Source organism: Phodopus roborovskii, unplaced genomic scaffold (genome assembly GCF_943737965.1).
Source record: "Phodopus roborovskii unplaced genomic scaffold, PHOROB, whole genome shotgun sequence".
Taxonomy (NCBI): domain Eukaryota; kingdom Metazoa; phylum Chordata; class Mammalia; order Rodentia; family Cricetidae; genus Phodopus; species Phodopus roborovskii.
The window spans coordinates 12,739,457-12,759,183 of record NW_026125391.1 but is presented as its reverse complement, the minus strand read 5'-3'; the positions used below and the strand labels follow the sequence as shown (position 1 = coordinate 12,759,183).

At 39.5% G+C, this 19,727-nt stretch overlaps 1 protein-coding gene across 1 annotated transcript in view; it reads right to left on the bottom strand.

Moving 5' to 3' along the window:
- The window catches only part of Hdac9 (histone deacetylase 9), a 757,858-nt gene extending 747,932 nt beyond the window's left edge, over nucleotides 1-9,926 (bottom strand). The window contains exon 1 of the mRNA XM_051175100.1: nucleotides 9,828-9,926. Within this exon, the coding sequence (XP_051031057.1) occupies nucleotides 9,828-9,849 (22 nt within the window). The 5' untranslated portion in view covers nucleotides 9,850-9,926. The remainder of the gene's footprint in view (nucleotides 1-9,827) is intronic.
- Nucleotides 9,927-19,727: the final 9,801 nt, after the last annotated feature.

Genomic DNA, 19,727 nt, shown 5'->3' with positions numbered 1-19,727 from the left:
GACCCACTAAGCATGGATGTCTGATTTCTTCATACATGGTCCTAAGGCCCATGAAGGTGACATAGGCCACAGGCAACAACATAGACTCCAGCTCCAGTTGGACCTTGGACTCAGACATGGTCCTTGGCATCAGCTCGGGCCCAGACAATATCCTGGCTCCTGGTGAAAGCACTGGTCACTTAGATCAGGATGGGTCTGGCAGCAGCATGGCCTCCAGACACCAACAAGGCCACACATTGTGGGCCCTAGTCTGGGCTTCTCTGGAAAGGACTGTTCTGTGGAAGGATGCCTGAAGGATCTCCATGACTCAGTGTGGCTGGGGGATATCCAGAAACTAGAGGACTTAAACCAGAACAATGACTCATTATAATGAGCACTTGGTAGTAATGCTGATTGGACAAAGGGTTATACTGTGTGACACACTGAGGCTCCCAGTGCCACCAGGAAGAATGAAGAAGTGTTGGAATGGTGGGGAAGATGGAGGATCATAGAGAATTTTTTGCTTTGTTTTGTTCTTATTTTTGTTTGTTTGTTTGCTTGCTTGCTTTACTTTGTTTTGTTTCGTTTTTAATTTTCTTTTGGGAATGATGGGAGGTAAGTGAAATGAGGTGCATGATGTGAAATTCCCAAAGAATCAATAAAGAAATTATGTTTTTGTTTTGCTTTGTTTTTGTTTGTTTTTCCAAACAGGGTTTCTCAGTAAAACAGCCCTGGAACTTACTTTGTAGAACAGGCTGGCCTCGAACTCACAGAGATCCATCTGTCTCTGCCTCCTGAGTGGTGAGATTAAAGGCATGAGCCACCTTTTTCTTTTTAAAAAGAAAAAAGGAATGAATTCAGCATTCTGTTACGCTCTCCACTCAAGTGTGTACTTGGGGAATATGGTGGAGCTGAAACAAACAAAAGCCTAAATTACTAAAAGGGAAAAGGGTGGGTCTGCCTTTTAATCACTGTGCCAGATAAACAGACCAAATCTAAAGACCTCTCCACATTCAAGGGACTCAGTATAAGGACACAAGTTTTACAAATAGTGAAAATCTTACTGTTAAAGACATACACAGACCACCTTAGAAGACACACAAAATGTCAGTGGGTAGTAGTAAATTCAGGCAGAAAGTATGCCATGAGTTATCATTCAGAATATATGGCCTATAGAGTGAAGAATGAGTAAGTAAAATGTAACAGGCATGGTTGCCAATGGGCGAGAAGCAGATGGCTTTTCCTGAGCTGTCACCCACTCCAGGCACCAGCACCACCAGCAGTCGGAAGCCCCGTTTGAAAAGCCTTCAGCTCTTCACTTAGTGGCTCCTTCTGTAAGCCTGGCAGCTTATTCAACTAAAGGCAAACCATGAAAGACTATGAATCGAGTCACTTCACAGCACTCATCCAGACCAAAAAACAAAACAAAACAAAAACAAAAACAAAAAAAATGGCCTTAGGAGAAAGGCCCTTGCCCTCAGAAAATTCAGTCTGGTTGGTAAGCCAACGTACAGCAGCAGAGAATGAATTACAGAAATGAGAGGTAATAATTTCAGATCACTACAGGCTTTGCAAGAGTCAGAGCTGAGTCTGGAAGGCTGAATGAATGGGGCACACCATCAGCGAGAAACACGCATGCGCAGATCCTGTCAGGAAAGCCAGACAAGGGGAAGGCACGCAGAAGCACTGTCAACCAGAGCAGGGTTCATTGAGGAGAAGGAAGACGGGCATTTAAAGGGTACAGGGTTCCTATGTATCTCAGGCAGAAATGACACACTTCCTGACTGTGGAGATGTATTGTTTATGATATAATAAAGCTTGTCTGAAGACCAGAGTGCAAAGCTAGCCACAGCCACACATGCCAGTCAGTGATGGCACACACCTTTAATCCAAGCACTATAGAGGAATATAAAACAGGAGCTCAGGGTCTCATGCGGCATTCAGTCTCCAGCCAATCTGAGGACAAGGTCACCCCAGCCTTGGATTGCAGTCTGAGGATTCATGGACATAGGCTTGCCCTTTCAGCCTGAAGCAGAGGTAACAGTTAATGGCTGGATGCTTTGCTTTCCTGATCTTCAGTTTGAACCCCAGTATTTGTCTCTGGGTTTTTATTGTTCTTGCTACAGATGACATTCCTTTAGCAGGGCAGAGGCTGGAGGCGGTTAGGACAGGGAAAGTTCAACTCACAGCAGTCTTGCTGCCATAAGCGCAGACGAAGGTCTCCCTTTCAGAGAACCTCGGGGTGCTGCAGTGTGGGCCCCAGCAGCCTTCCTACAATTCTCAACTTTCTTTCCTCCTCATGCACCTCAGTTTTTAAAATTTATGATATTCCCAAGTCTAATTAAGAGTAAAGCAAAATAAGAGAAAATTAAAGGAAGGTAAGAAGACCAGTCACTAGCTTCCCTACCAGAAAGGAAAGTGTGCACCATGCTGACATACTTATTGAAATTTGTGGGTTTAAAGGCACATGTCACTCGACCCAAGCCATGATATCCATTACTGTTCCTGTATTTATGGTGGCTTTCTCAACTTTCTAGTAGGTCCTTTTATTGCAATACAGTGTGAGACCTTTTTAAAAGTACTTTTTTTCAATTTTTCATCCTAAACATACATCCAAAATGTAATACATGCAATCTTTACTAAAAAATAATCATGATAATTTAAGCATTTAGCACAGGTATAAATAGAATCAGAAACTCACAAAAATTATTTTAAAAATGTTCATAGTTATGTAAACTTTCTGAAAGGAGTTTTAAAATATTTTGAATAACAATGTTTCCAAATTAGGTATATAATGAGACAAGGTAGGTCTTTTGGAAGAACAGTGGCTTACTTCACTCATACACCCAGAATGAAGATAACATATCCCAAAACATCCATGCCCATGAACTTACTGAACAAATGTCTAGAATCTCAATGACAAACCAAAGTAACTACAGTGATTTTGAATATTCCTCTTCTTATCAGATATAGATTTTAACAAGAAATCCAGAGCAGTTTCCAATTAACTTACAACACTGATATGAAGAGGAAGTACTCTTCAAAGTTAATCAGGCAATGTTAATTTTGCAAGGATAGCTGAGAAGCAGCCATCTATCTTAGGAGGAAAACAACCACAAAGTGATCCTGAAAACAAATTGAAACAGTTTCATAGTTTCTCCATTTCCTGGAATTTGATGTAAGACTTTAAAGGGAATACAACAAGCTTTCATTCATGAGGCTGTCTTCTGACTATTAAAGCAATTTCAAAGCAATATGAATCAATGTTTAAGTGTAAGGATACATTATAACATTTAATGATTACAATTTTCAAGAACAGTATGACAACTATCAAATCCATAACATTTCCTCGCCAGGTGGGAATTCAAAACTTTGTCAGCATACACAGAAAATACAGAAAGATCCAAGGGAATGAGGAAAAAGGGAGCATAAAATTTAATTTCAAATAAAGGATGGGGCCAGGCACAGTGGTAGGTGCCTGCAAACCCTGCACTCAGGAGACAGAAGCAAGCTGTCTATTGCAAATTCAAGGCCATTCTGGTCTATAGTACAAGGTGCAGGGAAGTCAGGGTTACTCCCCCAACTCCCAGAAATCAAGACAAAGCAAATGGAGGATTAAACAAGCTCATGTATTGTATTTTGCTCCTAATAGAAAACATTGTGCTTCCTCAGAATTTACTGGCTTACAAACAATTTATCAATAGATATCTTAGCTTCCCAATAACAAATGAAGACACAGTAAGTCATACATGGGAAAGACTGCTAAGCACTTATTCACATACACAAACAAAAACAGTATAAAAATTGAGTATACACAGGAAGCTGTAGAAAGGCCAGCACTTGGGGATTATTAGTAAAAATGTGGGCTATCTTCTATCCCCTCTGTATTCCCTTGAAATTACTATACTTTTGTAAGAGTGGGGAAATGGAAAGGAAGAAGGCAGGAGGGATGTTTTGAATCTCTTAAAGGCAATCACTAGGCAATATAGAATGGGAGGGAGGGTTGTATAAGTGTTTCATATAATGCTGCTTACAAAAGGATGTCCATGCATATTTTGCATCAGTACTGAAGTTTAACTCATAAATCATAACTTTAGAGAATATCTATTTAAGCACTTCATTATAATTATGTTCATGGAAAAATCAATGTAAAACATTGAACACTGTATGTTTGGCCTGGGTTTTAAACCTAACATTCTTGGCTATGAAAAGTGTATAAAAACATGACTCCAACCTACAATAAAGAGCAGACAGAAAAATCAAGCATAATAAGTACAAAGTTTTTCTTCCTCACCATATATGCAATTAAAATTTCAAGTAGGCTGCTGGGCTATTCCTATATGAATTAAGGACATGTGAAATGCACATCAGACAGCCAATGTCTATTTCCTGAAGATTTCCCACTAGTAAAAACTTAAATTTTCTCTTGGCTACATTAGGCATTATCTAGTTAACATATTTCATAAGAAATTTGGGCAGCCATTTAAAGGTATAATAAATTATTTATCCTGGTTTTAAAATGTCTGTGCCCGTTCAAAGGGATCTTACTTAACTCTTTAATTGCTGGTTTAATAAAGAACATGAAATCACACCATAGTACATATTTATGATACCTTCCCACTCATAAGCATCATACATGTTCAACACAAATCTAGGCGAGATGAGCTGGCTCTTTACCACACCCATTTCCTTATTAGAAGGCTACAACTAGGCTACTCATTTCTCAGACTCCTTTGTAGTTAGACATGCCAGAGCCTGTTATGGCCAATAATTCAAATTCAGTTCTTCCATTTCCCTTCTGTCATCTACACAGAAAAGTGCACATTATCTTAAAATATATGTTAAAAAGCACGAGGGACAAGAACTGCACAAGGCCTTGGACAACAACTAGAAGAACAGCCACCACTCGATAAAGTATTTCTAGACTAGAAATAACCTCACCCCCTGTCTGAACTACAGTGTAAGGTTTGTTTGTAGTGTTACAACAATGAAGTCAGCGAGCAATATCTGAATTGTGAGCTACCCACATATGTGAAGTGTGACATGTGAATCTGAGAACAAATAAATGTCCAAATACATTTACCCCGCACTGTGTAGAGAAAGCCATGTCTCCTTGAACAGTCTGGAGAGTGGTATGTGTCCCACTGGACACTCTACAGAAAGGCATATGACTCACTACTGAAGGACCATGTCCTGGGAATTGAAAAATAAATATAATGTATGCTTCAAATTTAAATTTCAGTTTAAGGAATTTTGACTTAAAAGTAGTAAAGTAACAAACCACTTATAAGTTAAGTTGAAGGAAAATAGTTCACAATATTTAATAAATTTATAGCAGTGCTCCCCATGAATATTGTAACCTGGGATGAGATCTTGTCACAGCACACTTCGACCAACTAATCTATTTTACTGCCTTGGAATATCTGTGAGTACTGTTTGGCTAAGAGCCTGAAGATGTTTTAGTGACTTGGTGCTCCACAGAATAGGATCTGACCTGCATCTCACTACAAAGCCAAGTTTTATGTGCATCTAGGGAAGCATAACCTACTTGATTTGTCTATGGCTCTATTTCATTAGCTTTCATTTTTACGGTAACATATTAGGGAAAAAACTGGAGAAACACACTTACTTGGACATTATGATATTTGTTTGCAGCTTTGTCCTGGTTTTTAACTTCCTACTTAATGACTAAACGGCACCACAGTGGGTGATGCTCTGGAGTGAAAGTGGTGAATCATTAAAGAGTTCGTAAATTTTAAAAACAGGGGCAGGCCTTCTGGGTCCCATATGCTTCTAGAAAACTCACTGTTGTGCTGTATTAATTGAACCGCAAAGCCTTTATTAGTTCCCTTTAAAAATGCTTGCAGCAAAGCTTTTATTAATGCTTGCCCTCAAATTGTTTATACTACTTAGCATTTCCATAACAATTTATATTTCAAAGAACTTTTTGATCATTAGTTAAATCTATTCTACATTTCTATAAGGGAATACAGCTGTTTAGAAAGATAGAGACACGAAGAGAAATTCCTGAACTAATTTTTGCCCAAGACTTGCCAATGAATAAATGAATAGAATATGAGAAGATGAACAGAAGATAGGCTCTTGTAAAGCTTCTGCTTGAATAAATGAGCTTGTTCTCTTACTTGTTGCGGGTAGAATAGTTGTTGTATTTCTATAATGATGAGGAAGGGGGAATGAGATACTGTCACACAACAAACTCGATGCGGGAGAGATACGGCCACAGTACTTTAAAAAGCTACTAGGAAGCCCCAAAGGCCACAGGTTTTCACATTTCTAGAGGTATCATTATACATTGGCCCTGTGCTTGGAAAATTCCACTGATGCATTTTATAGAAAATTGCAACTTTAAAATTGCTTTTGTCAAAATTGAAGATCATGTCAATATTATTTTAGGGGAGATGTGCCCAACTATTTTATTCTTAAAACAATTGTAACTCAAACATATTTTCTAAATTCTTGGGGATGTACTAGAAATCTGTTATGTGTTAATACAGGTTTAAACTTCTCTCAAAGAAAAAGCAAATGGACTCTGTAAGCACCTTTTTGGCTCATCTCTCACCTCATAAAACTGGGATAGCCTGGTGAGCAAAGAAGAGCTGTAAGCCTGGAATTTTCCTCACAGAACATACCTCTTCTAGGTCCTGATACACTCGCTATTTCATATAATTACCATCAGAGAGCAAAACTCCCGAATTGTAATGTTAGGTAACAAAAAAGGCTTAAAGAAGGAAAAATTTGAAAATTTCCTCCTTTTTTGCAATGCTGCCTGATGGGACATACTAATGTTTTTAGACAAATTAGGAGTATTTTGCACTTGGCAACAGCCTGCATCTATCCCCTGGCTCTCTAGGGTTATATTGCAAAGCTCTTTGGAGGAGAGGAATCTGGGAATCTGCATTTTGAACACAGACCTGCACGATTTCTTTTAGCTGCTGTTTGGGGAATACAAAGTTAGCTGAACTTGTAGTTCTTCCCTTTGAAATCTGGCCATCCTTATAAAAGTCACAGAATCTAGACCGCTGTCTAGAAGAAAGGGGTTTCTAGTCTTACATGAAAATACTTAAGACATTTAGTGGGCTAAGACTTTTACTGTATCTGTCTCTCCCTCACAGGGTTTTACCCATAGATAGAACACATGTTTTAGTAGCTGTATCCCAGCTGCATAACATTCTACCTGGCAAAAAGTAGACACCCAGTAAGTGTTGAGTGGATAAATAAATACTTCAGCTGCAACACTCAGCTGAACTATGCAGAGACAGACTTCTCTCCTTACTCCCCAGCACCCAAAAGAATTCCCAAAATTTTAACTTGGAACATTATTGGGGTAGCAAAATTAAAATAAAAGCCAACAAATGCTATATACAAAATCAGTACTTATTGTTTGACTGAATACATGATCAAGACAGTAATCATTTTTCTTGATATCAACGGTATTTGAGTATGGTTTTAAAAAATGTTTCTGAGACAGTTTGCTACCACAGGACCAGTTTTCAAGACAAACATAAATAATATGAAAGACTATTAGAGAATTTTTGGAAGCATTGGGGTAAGTCTATTTTTCTGTCTTTGCACAGGCCTGGAATCTGTTTATGGAAGAAAACAAAATAAATGGATGATGATTGTGTAAGCCCAATTCAATTCTCTGTTTAGAGTTTTAAAAGGGGGAAATGAAAAAACATTTCTGAGTGAAATGATCTGACTTTTATCTCACCAGTGATATATGGCTCTACAGGACACTGGCAAGAACGATATAAGAGCATTTTGACAACTGTACCAAACTATTTTCTTTTATATATAAAGTGTATCCCAGGTCTCCAGTTACAGTACACTGTTTGCAATGAATGGAAGTGATACCCACCCACCTGCAGGAGTCAAATGCTATGATATCTTCAAATCTGATTCATCAGTACTTCTCAGTTAATTGGGACCTTTGTATAATGTCAAACAGAACTACATATGTGTTTAAAAAGAAAATATTAGTGGCCCTAAGATAAAATGAACTCCCTCTGTGGCTTCTTGTTTATCAACTATTTTCTCACCTCTCTTAATTGAAAAATTACCACATCTGGCAAGACCTTTTGCACTAAAATGGTAGCCTCCAAGGATATTTTCATATTATGAAGGTTATATTATAAGTATTATAAGGTTGATATTTTGTGGAACAGGATATGTTTGCTCTAATTGCCAAATATTACCTTGAGAAAAAATACATATTTTACAATATTGGCACTAATTTAAGTACCTTTTTTTAAAAAAAAGATTTATTATGTATTTACTGTCTTCCCTGAATATGTCCCTGCAGGCCAGAAGAGGGCACCAGATCTCATTACAGATGGTTGTGAGCCACCATGTGGTTGCTGATAATTTAACCCAGGTCCTCCGGAAGAGCAGTTAAGTGCTCTTAACCTCTGAGCCATCTCTCCAGCCCTCTTATATACCTATTTTAAACTATGCAATTTTGAAATACTAACTTTTATTTAAAATAAATTCCCATATATTCAAATGTAATTTAGATAATAAAGGTGTTATTTTAAGTTCATCTCAATAGAAATGGTAATAATGCTTTCCTGTAACTGTAGTGAACGACACGGTTCACAGAACACACTTCAGCAGGCTCCGTGGGGGGTGAAGAAAGAGAAGAAAAAGCAAAAACTGAGACCTGCAGGACCAAATCTTGGCATGAACACAGCACCTTGATAAACAGGAACTTGTAAAACCACCAAATTCTCAGCCCTCCTCTCAAATGGAGTAAGAAAAAAAAAATGTTGTGTACAAGGCTTGTTTAAACAAACTCTCAAAGAGATTGTCAGTGCATGCTGAAGTTTGAGAGCCATCAGGCTATCCAAGGACTCAGGCCTAGGTAACCCCTTACCTGTCCAACTAGATAACTAACACACTATTCTAAACCAGTTATGATCAAAACTCTGGAGGGTCTTCACTGCAGTCGAGTTAGATTTCCCTATAATTCCCAGTCAACAGCCTACTGGGAGTGTAGGGGATGGCTGATGGGGAGTGTAGGGGAAGGCTGATGAGACAGTGGGAATCAAGAGCAGTTCATTGAGGTGCAGCACTCTAGAGGCTGAAAGCCTTGGCAAAAGGTTCGCTTTTATGGGCTCTGAATATTGCATTACAGTCGTTTTGACTGAGAGAATGGGGGAACTCAAATGTATCACCACAGATACACACTCCAATAATGACTAAAGCAGAAAATGCTTTTACAGTCTATCTGTGACTAACATATGGTAGCTGACCCTCCTCCTTCCTCTCAAAACTTGGGTTATGTTTGCTTTAAAAGCAACTCCCTATTCCTGGCGGAATGGGCGTTGCCTGCCCTGATCACAGTACTTGAGCCACACATACCACTCTGTCTCATAGGAAGCAGGTGCTGAGATTAGTATTAAGTATCTATATAGGAAACAGGACCGGCAGCAACGAAGGGTGGGGAGTAAAATATCCTTCCTGTGTGTCAGAGAGACGAAGGTAGAGTCAGCACGTGAACTGGCTCCCAAGTTCCACAGCACAATTTAAAAGCAACTAGAAAAACTACAGGTATGCACTAAATTCTTTCATCATATTTAATATTTATAACTGCCAAAAATTCAATCTGAACACTCTTTTAGAAACAAATGCCCAGTGCTCAGACAACAATGCAAATGAAATTACTCAGAAAATAGACTGGGTTAATGGAGAATTAACTACACAATGTAAAACTCAAAAATGTATTATACTATTATTTAATCTTAATAAGGACATATTCCTTGATGGCTTCGATTGCCTGATTTCAAGCAAAGCAAAGCAGCATCAGTTCACGAAGCAACAGGACTGACCTGGCTGTACTGGAGAGCTCATCGTGGGAATCAGAAGGGCTGATGGCTGAGGTTGCGGAGTCACAGCCTGCTCTCAGCTGACAATGGCTGTCCAAGTGGGGATGGCAGAGGAGAAACCTAGAGTACAAGAAAAAAGTCACACTGTGTAATATACAGATATACAAGCCACATGAAAACCAGAGAGCTAGCTTGAGGTCTCAGCTCATCTACAACTTACTCAGGCATTTGAGAGAAACACCAAATTCTCAGTTCTCCAGCTCTTTAGCAATAGAACAGCACATGGGATCTGTGGTTAACGTTTGTGTGCTTCAGTGTGTGCCTAGCAGTACATGGCCCCTGGGTTGGATCTCCAGCAATGAGAAGGGGGGAAATGCCAGTGTTCATCCTGCTTGCAGCACAGGGACATGTGAACATGAAGCAGGAGGAATGAAGGGAACCAGTGGGTGAAGAGGTACTTTGTGTGGCTACATTTGGCTTCCAATGGCTGTTTCCATTCCTATAGAAATTGGAAATCAATTTTTTGAGGTCTAGATATAAATATGTCATTACATAACATTTTTAGCTATTATCGTCAAATATTTACTGGTAGAAATAGAACCAGTGGGTAGGTGAAAAATTATTGGCCTAAAAAAGCAACAAATGGGTCATAAACCATAGGAATGATAAAAAAAAAAAAAGTCCCCATTACAGTCTCCACTTCTTGGAGTCTTTTGCAATCTTGTTCCCACTAAAAGCAGTAAGAGGCCCTCTTTCTAGGAGTGCCACTAACAGGATGTATCGACTCCTCGAAGGGAATTTAAGGGGCTTTCTGCTTCGTGTCTGAATGCACTCCCACATCTAGGCACTTAGAAGAAAAGCTATTCATTCCAAGGGCATTTCCCTAACCATTTACTGGAAAGTCAAACTTAAAACAAAACAAAACAAGAAACTTTTAAGCTATCCTTAGCAAGCATCTTACTAAAACAGACCTGACCTGTAGATACTGGCACTCTGAGAATCAGGTCTCTTTGCCTTCAGAAACCACAGCGTATTTATTGAGACTCCTTTCCCATCAGTATTTTGAAAGTGTTACTACTATTTTTACAAGGCAGTATAAAGCTGGATCTAAATATGTATTTCTTTGAAGAAACACTTAACAGCACCAAGAACACCGCTAATGCTGTAAAGATCTCCAAATAGAAATATGCATTGAGTCACAGAAGCAGCCTACCAGAGCAGCAATCTATGGAGACAGCTTTGCACTCTCTTCAGGGTTTAAAAGTACTAAGAAGTAATAACATAAAAATGTGCAGTTTGGTAAATCCTTTTGATTTATTTTTGATTTTGGTAAATCAAAAATGAGACTGGTATGCTCATTTTGTCAGCACTATCTATAGATTTGTGATTTCCCTATCAGTAAGAAAGTAAGCCTCTCTACAAAAGGATGAAAAATGCAGAGAAGAACTCTCATTCCAACGCTGACATCTTAATACAAAGATCTCAGTGTCATACTGTAACACTTCACCTGCATAGCTCTTCAGTCACAAGCTGCATTTAGACATAGTATATCATATTTGAGTTATTGTTACAACAGATAAAACAATACATAATTTTTATGTTTCACCCCTGCCACTACATTTTGCAAGTAAAAGAAAAATCAAGATGTTTTCTGCTTCATAATTCAATACAAATAAATAAAAGAGTAAATTTTACTAGGATTTAAATTTACAGACAAATATGGCTTTACAAATTTGTCATTTTTTTTGCATTTTTAGAGTGTAGCCTGAAAATTTTCATAAATGTTCTAAATGCATTCCTGATTCACAGTGAGAGTCTGGGGTGGAGCTGTAAGCTAGCATCCTGAGTAAAGTAACCTGGACCCAGAAGGACAAATGTTGCTTGGTTTTTCTATTATGTAAGTTTCAGTTTTGAATTTCCACATTAGTGTGTTTTGTTTGGAATTCCCACATAGGTCAGGAAACTAGTAGGGAGCCATAGAGGGCAGGGCTTTCAAGGGGTGAGCGACATGATGCAGTGATACAAGCATGGAAAGGGGAATAATGGGACAGAAGGGTTAAATTGGGTGTGGGTGTGCAGAGTAGAGCATGGACGGTGCTAGGGATATCTAACAATGAAAGCATTCTGAAGACACAATAGGAAAACCTACTACTACAGCAGCTTCCTAAAAAGATCATATATACATATACATGTGCATGTACGTGTATGTGAGTTTAAATGCAGCCACTCTATGAGAGGGGAGCATTACCCCTCCCAGACAACATAGGCTAATAAAAATAATAATAAAAATGCCAGTACCAGAAAAAAGACACCTCTTTTTGGAGTTGTTGGCCAGTGGGGTCCCATAGACCCCCCCAAACATTATTAGCTATTAACATTGTTCTTCCACCAAGAAGTTGACAATAAACCTTGTTGGCTGAAAATACCACATAATTGAGTTATAGAACATAGAGAAATAATGTTGGTATTGACCTGAAGTTCCATGCCTACTGGTTAGTCTTCATGGTCAAGAAGGTACCATGAATGCTACTTCCTATAGGAAAAACATTGTTGCCAGTATTAGTTAGTTGTGAACTCTGTGAGCTATAATAATACTTGGCCTGGCAAGATATGTCCACTGGTGCAAGAGTGGCATTAATATAGAAGTAATCACTTTCTAAACTTAATGCCCACTCCAAGAAATGAAACCCATATCTGGCACCATTATTGGTGACAAAAAACTTCTGCTAGATAGGCCATATGGAGGAGTGATGAGCAAAGGGGTCAAGACCATGCTGGAAAAACCCACAGAAACTGCTGACCTGAACAATGGACTCCAGTCTGACAGTTGGGAAACCAGCCTAGGACCGACCCAGACACCCTGAATGTGGGTGTTATTTTGGAGTCCTAGGCTGTCTATGGGGCCTCTGGTAGTGGATTGGTATTTATCCCTAGTATACGAATGGACTTTGGGAGCCATTCCACATTAAGGGATACTCCCTCAGCCTAGATACATGGGGGAGGACCTGAGCCCTGCTCCAAATGATATGACAGACTTTGAAGACTCCCAATGGAAGAAAGCCTCACCCTCTCTGGGGAGCAGAAAGGGGATGGGATTGGGATTGGTGAGGAGGGTGTGGGAACTGGGGTTGAGATGTAAAACAAGCTTGTTTCAAATTTAAATTTTTTAAAATTATCAAAAAAGAAAGAAAAACCTACTAGCATTATTCTGCTAAATGAACACAATATTAAGCCAGCTCCTAACAACTTAGTGCTGGTTCCATAAATCAGTGAATCTCTCAACTCTTATCAAAGAAAGGCTTTCATTCAGTAAAAGACAATTAGCACAGAGACCCACAACCAGTCAACATAAAGACAGCAAAGGACTTTGGAATACAAACCCTAAATGGGACATCAATATCATGTCCCACCCTGTGAGGCTCAAGGATCATCATGGGAGAGGAAAGCAAATACTCTAAGAGATAGAGGAGGGTCATGACTCCAATGAAACAGTTTTCTGGATGACAAGGCAACTGAAAATATGAATTCACAGCAGTTGTGACAGCATACACAAGAATTACACAAGCTCTGGACCGACAAAATCCAAGCATGGAGCAAGGAGGTGGGTATGAATCCCTACCCAGAGCTGAGGAGCTGCTGGCAACAACAGATAGCTGCTGGGAGAAGGAGTTGGATTTCTTTAAGGGTGTGACCTATGGTACATCAACCACTTTCCGGGACAGGTGTCCTACCCAAGGGTATTTGGGCAGCACCTACTGAGCTCAATTATTTACTTAAAAGAGAAGAGACAGAGAGAAATAAAGAGAACATGAAGTTTGATGGGTAGGGAGGTGAGGGTGGGTCTGGGAGGAGCTGGGGAGTGAGGTGAACATGATCAAAATACATAGTATAAATTTTCAACTAATCATTGAAAATAGTGTTTTAAAAAATAGCCAGGCATATATATAGCACATGCCTTTAGTCCCTATACTTGGGAGAGAGATCAAGAGTGTCACAAACTGAAGACAAACCTGAGCTAGAGTAAAATTTTAGCTCAGAAGTAAACCAAAAATAGGTAAATAAATAAACGACTAACAAGTATCAAGAATCAAGAAGGCTTCAGAGACTGTAAGTGAAGCCATTCTCATCACATCAAGGATAGTCTGTCTTCTTCCTTCTTCATGCTTTTATTCTATGATATTCCTTTGTACAACTGTAACTCAATTTATATATACCTCAACTCACCAGATAACTTTCAAAAGCTTAACCTTGGGAACATCTGTCACTGATGTCCACAAATAATATGCATAACAATCTTCTATACCAGGCTGTTCTGTGGTGAGTATGTAAGTTTATAACTATTGGGTTTTGATTCAAAACTTGAGTATACAGAGGATCTGGCATAAAAACAAGAATCTGGCTTTGAAATATCAATGTTTTTGGAATTTAAACAACTCCCTTTGACATTCAACCTTTTAAATAACTGCCTGCTCATAACACATTTTCAAAACATTATAAATACATTATTATTTGAGTATCTTACCAGAAAACTAGAAGGCATTTCTGTGTTGCTATGCATTAGTTTCCACTTATTGCACTTTCATTTCCAATAAGCCACATTAAGCTGAAGTTATCACTACAATTAGAGCTGTGTACTGAAATATAGTCATTTAAAGAGGTTTCCTGCACTGCTTCAGGGAATGTTGATCTGTGTGTGTGTGTGTGTGTGTGTGTGTGTGTGTGTGTGTGTGTGTGTGTGCGTGCTGATACATGGTTGCTGCAATGATATGTGGCTGACTCAGAGGCTGCACAAGCCTCCTTCTTTTTGTGGCCACAGAAACATCAAAGTGATACCAACTGAATCTATACCTTTCTGTGTATTAAGTATGTGCATGTGCATGTATATGTATTTTTGTGTACACAGTTGTGACTGGGTGCCAGACTAGCTGGCCAGTAAATCCTAGGGATGTTTTTTTCTCTATCACTGTGCCTGTGGTTGATTTGTTTGTTTGTTTGTTTAATATGGGTGCTGGGAATCCCAATCCAAGCCCTCATGCTTGCCCATCAAGGACTTTACAAACTGAGACATCTGCCCAGCTTCCAATCCACACCATTTAGAGATAAAGTTTAAATGGAATTTTACAAGAATTAAGAACATTTTAATTTCCTTAGTAATACAAGGGTTCAGTGGTCAACATCTATCAATTAGAACAGGAAGTTTACTCTCTCCACTCTTTTCACACTTCTTTATCCAAATGCAATCCAAAGCAATGCACTAAAATGTGGACGTTTCTCTCCTACCTTTTTGTCATTCTCATAATAGTGGATTATGAATAATATAAAACTAGCCTTCAAATGAGGAGATAACTAAAATAAAAAGATAAAGATGGCAGAATATAAATTCAAATTGTAAGAACATACAATGTATATATGGCTCCAATTAGTAGCTGCCAGCAAAAATGCATAGGTCTATACTGAAGAAAATTAACACAGTATAATAAAAGCCAAACTGCTATGACTCCTTTGTCTCTTAAAACTGACACAACAGGAGACAACAGCCCATAATACTTTGGTTTACTTGTGTAACTGGGAATAGAGAGCATTGATAAAATCCATTGCCCTAACCCACATCACTGTCCATCCCTGAGTGTGATCTCTCCATGGATCTTTTAAAGATCTATCCATGTGTTCAATAACAATGATGCAAGTAGGCAGAGCTTTATTGGTCACAAAGAACGTAGACTTAGAGTGTGCTCTCTGGCTTTTCACTGCCCTTTGAACACACTGAATCTTCTGATATTATTCCCTCTTTAAATATGAAGCAAGAAAGAGTGTCAAGTATCTGTTCATGGGACATGCCAGCCATAGAGGGGTGGGTCTTCTCACTCTGAGTGTAATCTTTGCAGCTCACAAGGAAGCATAAGTCATCACCTCAAAACTGTTTAAATATCAAGACTGTCGACCTAGTCATCACCATGTCAGGAGTGATCCACTGAGTTGCAAGTCTCCTATGCCAAAGAACCCTTACTGACTAAACTCTATCACAAAAGATGCTATGATGAATTCAAAAAATAGGTTAAAAAAATGGCTACCTGCTATGTTGGCAGCAGGACTCAAGTTTGACTTCATGTTTTCTGAATGCTAATCCTTTGGGATTTTTACTATTTTCTGACCCTCACATTACACTTTTCTTTCTTTTTCTCATTTAGTCATTTGGTACTATTTTGAGAATATGCCTTTTCAACCTATGTTACCCACAACAATGAAAATACTTCTTCTACCTATTTCTAGTTTATCTGTCCCAGACATAGAAATCAAAGGCAGAGTGGAGCCTACTCGGCTGCAAGATCTCTTTGCAGAGAGAGCCCTTAGCTCTGTTTCTCCTATATAGTAGGCTTCATCGTGAGCTGACTCAGATCATCAAGTGTTCTGTATAGAAAGTTTCTTGGTGGAGTTAACCCACTGTACCAATGCACTAGGCACAAAGAACTCAGAACTGCAGCCATTCTTTTATGTCACAGAACCTGAACTATGCTGTAATTTCTCTAGAAAATTTGCTTTTGGTGTCTAGTCAATAGCTGTTAGTAAGTACAAGCCAGGACACTGTCATCCACCATTGAAACCTGAAATTCTACCTCACTTCTCTTTTCTGCATTTCCCAAAAGCACTCATGACAACCAAAGCATGGAAATCTTAAAAACATTTATTTGCTAGAGAAATAGTCCAGTGGGTTAAGAACCTACTGCAAATGTATGAGGACTCAAGCCCAGAAACCAACATCTACAGAAAAAGCCCGATGTGCATGGCAGCCTGCCAAGAATCAGCAATATACCATGACTCAGTAAATAAAGTAAACAATGACCAAGGAAGATACCTGACACCAGACAAGGAAGTCAACCTTGACTCCATGTGCAAGTACACACACTTATGTGTAACAGCACACACATGCAGTCACACATGTGCACATGCACACACACACACACACACACACACAATGTCCTATCACAGGGTAAGTTGTCACATTGTGTAATTCCAGTCTTTGAGAGTTTGAGGAAAGATAATCCCAAATTCAAAGCCAGCATGAGTTGTACTATGAGATTTTGGCCAACATGAGCTCCACAGAGAAAAATCTTTTCCTGTCCATCCCTCCCCTCCTCTTTCATAATAACTGGTACTGCAACACTCAGGTAACTCTTTGCTTTAGTCTTCTATCTTGTTTCCATGCTTGCAAGAAATTTATGAATACATAAATAAATGAATGAGTAAATCTCATGACACAAAACCTTGAGTGACATTCAAGTGCCTCCAAAAATCTAATTCTTTTCTCAGTATCTTTCTTTTCCTCACATATAAAACCCATCTCCAGGCCATCTGGCATTATTCCTAAAATGAAACCCAACATTTATTTTTTGACATTTTGTTTGGCTTAAAGACTTAACTATGCCTACTGCACAGCACAGTTGAACACCTAGACTATTGCCTCTTGAACCTAGAAGAGTGAAGTCAGTCACTACAGAATGGTGTTCAACTGCCAGAAGCCCAACATTTGTAACTACTATGGGGACTCAGACATCAGCCAACTGGAATGGACACCAGTTTGTACTGAATGTGAATGTACTAAAGCACATTAGCTATTGGTCCTCATTATTCCCATAGCCATCATTCACATGTCCATGCTTGGACATCCAACTCTACAAAGGACACTACTACTTTTACTTTCATTCCTCCCTTGAATTCTTTAAGGTCATGTTAACATGAGAATTCTTAGCCACCCCAAGTAAACAGCTTCCTCAGTCTTCCACACCTATGACCTCAGTGTGTCCTGTCAAACAATAATGGTACCTACTACATAGATGCTGTACTCTATCTGCCATGAGGCCATTCTGCTCAGGAATTGTACTACATTAACCTCTAACTGCCCGTATTTGGTACAATGCATGGTACAGGACAGGTGCACAATCAATTCTCAATGAATACATGAAGAGGGGGAAAGATTTAAACATACCAATCCTCAGATATCTGATTTAGGTTAAAATCATTTATTCACTTTGCTAACATACAATTTAGGAGGACTAGAAAATAGTTCTTGATTTGATCACACAAACACACACAAAAAAAAATTAGAATCTGGGCCATCACATAAGAACAGAAAACCCTGAGGGGTGGCTACCTTCACTGACTGAGAGAGACAAACAACATTGGCTGAAAATTACCTCTGAAATGTGTTGTACAAGACAAAGTCATTTCATAGGCTTTTCTTTTTTATTATTTTATTTATTTTTTCTTATTTTACATATCGATCCCAGTTCCCTCTCTCTTCCCCTCTCCCTCCCTCTCTCCCACCCTCCCATGCATCCCTACCACCCTCCCCTCCCATTCCCCACCCATATTCCACATGTAGGGTTATGCCTTCCAGGACAGGTCATCTGAATCTGTCAAGTCATTTGGAGTAGGGACTAGGCCTTCCCTCCTGCCTCTAGGTTAAGGGAGTATCCTTGAAGTGGTTTCTCTAATTGCTGGAAGGACTCAGTGTTCTATCTTCTTTCCAGCCTCCAATGTGTAGCAGCATCTTGCCTGTTAACCTCTAACAGTGGCCACTCCCCTTTAGGTGTGGCTTCAGGTGTGGACTGATCAGGAAAGAGCTGAGCTTGAGGCATGGTCTCTCTCTCTCTAGCTCTCTCTTGGGTTGCAGATCAGATTGGAAGGACAGAGAAATGCTGTGGCGGATTTCTGTTGCTTTGTGTAAGATGTTCCCCAATAAAACACCAATTTATCATTCATCTTGGGTCTAGTGAACCATGTCTTCACCAATGTTTTTCCTCCCCGGGGGGGGGGGCAATTTGTTATTAGACAGGTTCTTTTAATTAATTTATTTTTTAAGTTTCATTTTACGTTCCAATCTCACTTCTCCCTCCCACACCTCATGTGGCCCCCCTGACTCCCTCCCCCCACAACCCACCCCTGTCCATACCCTCTCACCAGTGGGTAAGGGCTCCTATGAGGAGTCAACAAAGTGTGACACATTAATGAAACCACCAGCAACACAGTACCAAACCCCTCTCCCATGCATTAAAGCTGACCACAGCATCCCACCATAAGGGATGGGTTCCAACAAGCTAGCTCATGGTCCTACTGCTGGGGCCTCTCAGATAGTTCAAGCTTCACTACTGTCTCCCACATATAGAGGGCATAGTTCAGTCCCATAGAAGCTCCACAGCTGTCTATCTAGAGTTCATGGGTTTCCACAAGCTTGGAATACCCCAACTTTCATCATAGTGCCTTCATCCAGTATTTGATGAAACCAGATGCAGAGATCCACAACCAAGCAACAGGCAGAGCTCCAGGAATCAAGTCAAAGAGAGGGAGGTCAAGATCATGATGGAGAAATCTATAGAGACAGTTGAATCAGGCTCATGGAAACTCATGAACTATTAGACAGATTTTACAAGCTCCAGTTTGCTTCCAAATAAAGCAGATATCATCACGGAAGTGGAGAATGGGATACTGAGACTTGTGCCTTCCGCTGTTAGCAGCAAAAGTAGGATTAGACTCCAAATGTTCTTTATGTTGCCTGCGCTGTCCCAAGAAAGAGAACACCAAAGATTATGGTGATTTTGAGCTCTGGGGACTGGCACCAACAAGACTTAACCTTCCCTAATTCCACAGCCCACACTCAGTACTTTGTTTTGCTCAGGACAAACCTGGCAGACATCCCTGTATCTATTAGCTTATCTTTGCAAGACTATTGGCTTCAGTACCTACCTGTGCCCTCCTATTTCACCCTAAAAGCTTAGCTATGAGTAGGGTGTGTTATGCAGAGGGTCACATAGCTCATATACACTCTCCATGCTTACGTTTTACAAGCAAATAATAAGCTTCTTTCTAAGACTTTGGGAAAACAACTTAAACATGGGCTACATTACG